This window comes from Triticum dicoccoides, chromosome 6A, assembly GCF_002162155.2.
Source record: "Triticum dicoccoides isolate Atlit2015 ecotype Zavitan chromosome 6A, WEW_v2.0, whole genome shotgun sequence".
Lineage (NCBI taxonomy): Eukaryota > Viridiplantae > Streptophyta > Magnoliopsida > Poales > Poaceae > Triticum > Triticum dicoccoides.
Genome location: NC_041390.1, coordinates 400,964,074 through 400,968,080, shown reverse-complemented (window position 1 = coordinate 400,968,080; position 4,007 = coordinate 400,964,074). Strand labels below are relative to the sequence as shown.

Below are 4,007 nucleotides of genomic sequence, written 5' to 3'. Positions count from 1 at the left end.
ATCCAAAAGGGGAAATAGGAAAAGTGAAATTTCATCATTGCCCACATTCAAATGAGGCACGACTCGCGAGCTTTATTCAAGCGTCACCGCATAAACTGCTACTCTTCAATTGCTTTGACATAGTAATTTTATTCCCAAAAATCAACTCATCACCATCACAATTTTATGGAAAACACTAGGAAAAGCCCATATGCGACGAAGATTTTTTGTTGCTGTTGGAATAAGAATAAGGCCAAATACATAAACTGGAATTTCATCATGTCACAAAAATATCAGAAGCCTCTCAAAAACACAGCAGCCTCTTTTGATCTAACTGCTTCAATTCAAAGGAATTCAATGTTTAGTCTTATCAAATTCTCTATCGGGCCATGAGGATTCAAAAGACGGAAACAAAACCAATATTGTTTCTTTAGTGGTCCATTGTAGATTTTGCCCTGCTGCTTCGCTAACATACAAGGTGCATATTACCACCACGAAACAATCTCATTACTTCAGCAAACACATGGAAAGACAAGATAACCATAAGATAACTTTGCAATCGCAAGAGACCGGAATGACATGTTATGGATAACTCAAGAAGATGAGTGAAAATGACTCATGATTTAGTTCAAGCAAGTACATAATACCACCAAAATGTGAGCTCTAAGCCCAACCAACCATCAGGATACATCCAATAAAAGGTTTTTAGCTGACATAATTCCATACAAAAATTTATTCTCAGAAGAAGAGGCTTTGAACACTCCTCTGGGGCAAACCACTCTCGCCAGTAACTTCATGCCTCTCATTTACTTGGAGCTGTGCATGTGACGGATGAGGTCGACCACACGGGTGCTGCATACGGAGAAAATTGAGGATTCAGCAAGTTGATTTCTGCATAGAAGTATAACCTTAACTGCAAGAGCCATAGAAGGTGCCACTGACCTGTATCCCCACTCGTTGTCGTACCAGGAGACAAGCTTGACAAAGTTGTCGTTCAGAGCAATCCCGGCCTTGGCATCAAAGATGCTGGACCTGTTATGGGTAAAGTGGCATCATTAGCTAAGTCAGATGAGTACACACATAGGCAGTCAAAATGGACCCATTAATAAAGAGTAGTATGGTTATTGTCAAAGCAATGGTAAACACCTGTTGTCACCCTGGAAGTCAGTGGAAACAAGGTCCTCATCCACGTAACCCAAAATGCCCTTGAGGTTTCCCTCAGACTCCTCCCTGTAAAATCAGATCACTACACATCAATACTGCTCATAGCTGGTATGTGGCCCAAATACCAAAACCAGAAACCATATGTGCATCGAAGTAAAGGAAATTGTTCCTGGTTGGTGGCGTTACTCACTTGATAGCAGCCTTAATCTGATCATAGGTTGCTGGCTTCGCAAGTCTAACAGTCAGATCAACAACAGAAACATCAACAGTAGGAACACGGAAGGCCATTCCAGTCAACTTTCCGTTAAGCTCTGGGAGCACCTTGCCAACAGCCTGCAGGAAATCAAACAGTTACCATTAAATGGTAATCCATCGAACAGATTATTATATTAAGCTACAGTGTTCAAACAGATAACTGATGATACAATAGAAGGCCAGCTGATTATACCTTTGCGGCACCAGTGCTGCTTGGAATGATGTTGAAGCTGGCAGCCCTTCCACCTCTCCAGTCCTTGCTGGAAGGACCATCAACAGTCTTCTGGGTTGCTGTAAATTCAAATTTCAGCCACACATAAGCATACTAGTCTAAGATAGAATATAAAATGTTGAAGAAAAAACCCAGTGTAATGCATTACCAGTCATGGCATGAACTGTGGTCATCAAACCCTCAACAATGCCAAACCTGTCATTGATAACCTGAAAGAAACAAATTATCAGCATACCATTCCCAATATTGGCGGTTGGTTTGAGCAGCACAAAACTGCAATGATACGCACCTTAGCAAGAGGAGCAAGGCAGTTAGTGGTGCAACTAGCGTTGGAGACAATGTCGATGTCAGACTTGTATTCCTTCTCATTGACACCACAGACAAACATGGGAGCATCTTTGCTGGGAGCAGAAATGATGACCTTCTTGGCACCACCCTGAAAGTGGTGACACAGAAAACTAATTTAGTACAAATATACACAAGAAAGGTTCAGGTACCATGAAATGGAAACTGTGAACGAATGTACCTTAATGTGAGCTGCAGCCTTGTCCTTGTCAGTGAAAACACCGGTGGACTCAACAACGTACTCAGCACCAGCAGCAGCCCATGGGATCTCCTCAGGGTTCCTACATCAGGACATTGTATGATAAGCCTGTATACCTTAAAATGAAAACCAATTGCATACCCACAAAAATGAACGGTAACAAACCTGCAGCCAAACACAGCTACCTCCTTCTGGCCGAAGAGAAGGGTCTTGGAGTCCTTCACCTTAACTTCATGGTGCTTCCACTGTCCATGGACAGTGTCATACTTGAACATATAGGTCTGCAAGTTACAAGCACATAATTCAGAACCATAATATGAACCAGAGGACAATTAGTAGCTCTATGTTTTAATTAATAAGTACTAACTGGCACGGGGCCTGCATGTGTCTTATTTAGAAAAATAAAAGAGAATACTACCAGGTGTACAACAGTATACATCTATTTTAAATACCACAATGGAACAATAGTCACTGCGTGGAACAAATAGATTCCTCAAATCTGGAACTACAAAATTATTCTCCACTGGAAGTGAGGAATATAACGTATGCAAAAGGCACTTGCAAAGCAGATCTAAAAGTCGTTTCCAAAAACTAAGAAACATACACATGTAGCAACATTTAAGGTAACCTAGTAGATTCATAAACATCACGAGTTAACATGCTTAGGATTGTGTAGGATTGTGTAGCAAAGCATCAGCGTGTAACGAGAAAAGCAAATCCGATCAGGTTTAGTACAGATCTAAGCTCACAATCGCCAATCCATAAACGGGTCCCATGCACGAATCCACAACGACCCTACCATACAAACCTACAGATCTCATGAGCAATGAGATTCGAGAACGATACCATGTAGTCGGTGGTGATGAAGGGGTCGTTGACGGCGACGAGCTCGACATCGGGGCTCTGGAGCGCAACCCTGGCCACAAGCCTGCCGATCCGGCCGAAACCTGCAGCGCAAAGCAAAAATCCATCCATCAGAGAACGAACCCACGGAAGCAGCCAACAGAGAAGCAAACCAGATCAGATCGGAGGCCCGAGCTCACCATTGATGCCGATCTTGATCGGAGCTGCGCAAACCACGGAAAATTCCAGCAAAAGGAAGGAACAACAATCAGCCAAAGCACCACGAGAAATCGAAATAGTAGAACAGCTAATAAGGTGCTCGGGGTGACGGGGTTACCCATGGGGAAGGAAATCTGGAGCTGCGACGGACGGAGGGGAGGTTGAGAACAGATCGAGGATTGGGACGGCTACTCGAGATTGCGATGCGATTAGCGAGGCCGGGGGGGGCGTTTATATAACGGGTGGTTTCATTGGGTGGCCGGGCCCGCAGGGCGGCGCGGGTTGCGGATCGCCATCTGTTTCTCCGCTACCGGGAATGGAATCGGTGGGTGGCTGACGGGTGGGGTCGGGCGAGGAGCGGCGCGATGGTTTCGAGAAGGTTCCTGTGGGTGCGTGGGACGGGGCGAACGTTGGAGCCTTGGAAACACTGGACCGCTGCTGGGTTTGGCTCCGATAATCACGAGAGAGAGGGAGCGGTGGTGGGGCAACCCTGCTTACTTCTCGCCCAAGAAGGTGAAACAACCGGCGCCTTTCCTTATTTTTTTTCCTTTTTTCCTTTTCTTGGAAAACCCCAGCGCCTTACTTCTTGTGCAAGAAGATCAAATGACCGACGGCGTGGGAGGCTTGGTGTGGTTTCAGCGGCCAACCGCCGGTTGCCGCATATGTGGAATTTCAAAAAAAATCTATAAATATTTACAAATGCCTTCTTTCTCATCAGAAAAACAATAAAAAGAAGAAATGCCTCCCACCCATGGTTCTAAAAGGCGCATA

The 4,007-nt window shown here is 44.7% G+C and overlaps 1 protein-coding gene across 1 annotated transcript; it reads right to left on the bottom strand.

The window, feature by feature from the left end:
- Positions 1-531: 531 nt before the first annotated feature.
- On the bottom strand, positions 532-3,416 carry LOC119317019 (glyceraldehyde-3-phosphate dehydrogenase 2, cytosolic-like). Its single transcript, XM_037591404.1, has 12 exons — positions 3,355-3,416; positions 3,218-3,241; positions 3,021-3,121; positions 2,340-2,455; positions 2,157-2,256; positions 1,920-2,066; positions 1,779-1,839; positions 1,592-1,689; positions 1,334-1,476; positions 1,126-1,209; positions 922-1,011; positions 532-831 (listed from the first exon to the last, which is right to left on the bottom strand). Exons 1-12 carry the CDS (start codon positions 3,356-3,358, stop codon positions 786-788), a joined length of 1,014 nt encoding a protein of 337 aa, XP_037447301.1. The 5' UTR covers positions 3,359-3,416; the 3' UTR covers positions 532-785.
- Between the last annotated feature and the right edge of the window lie 591 nt (positions 3,417-4,007).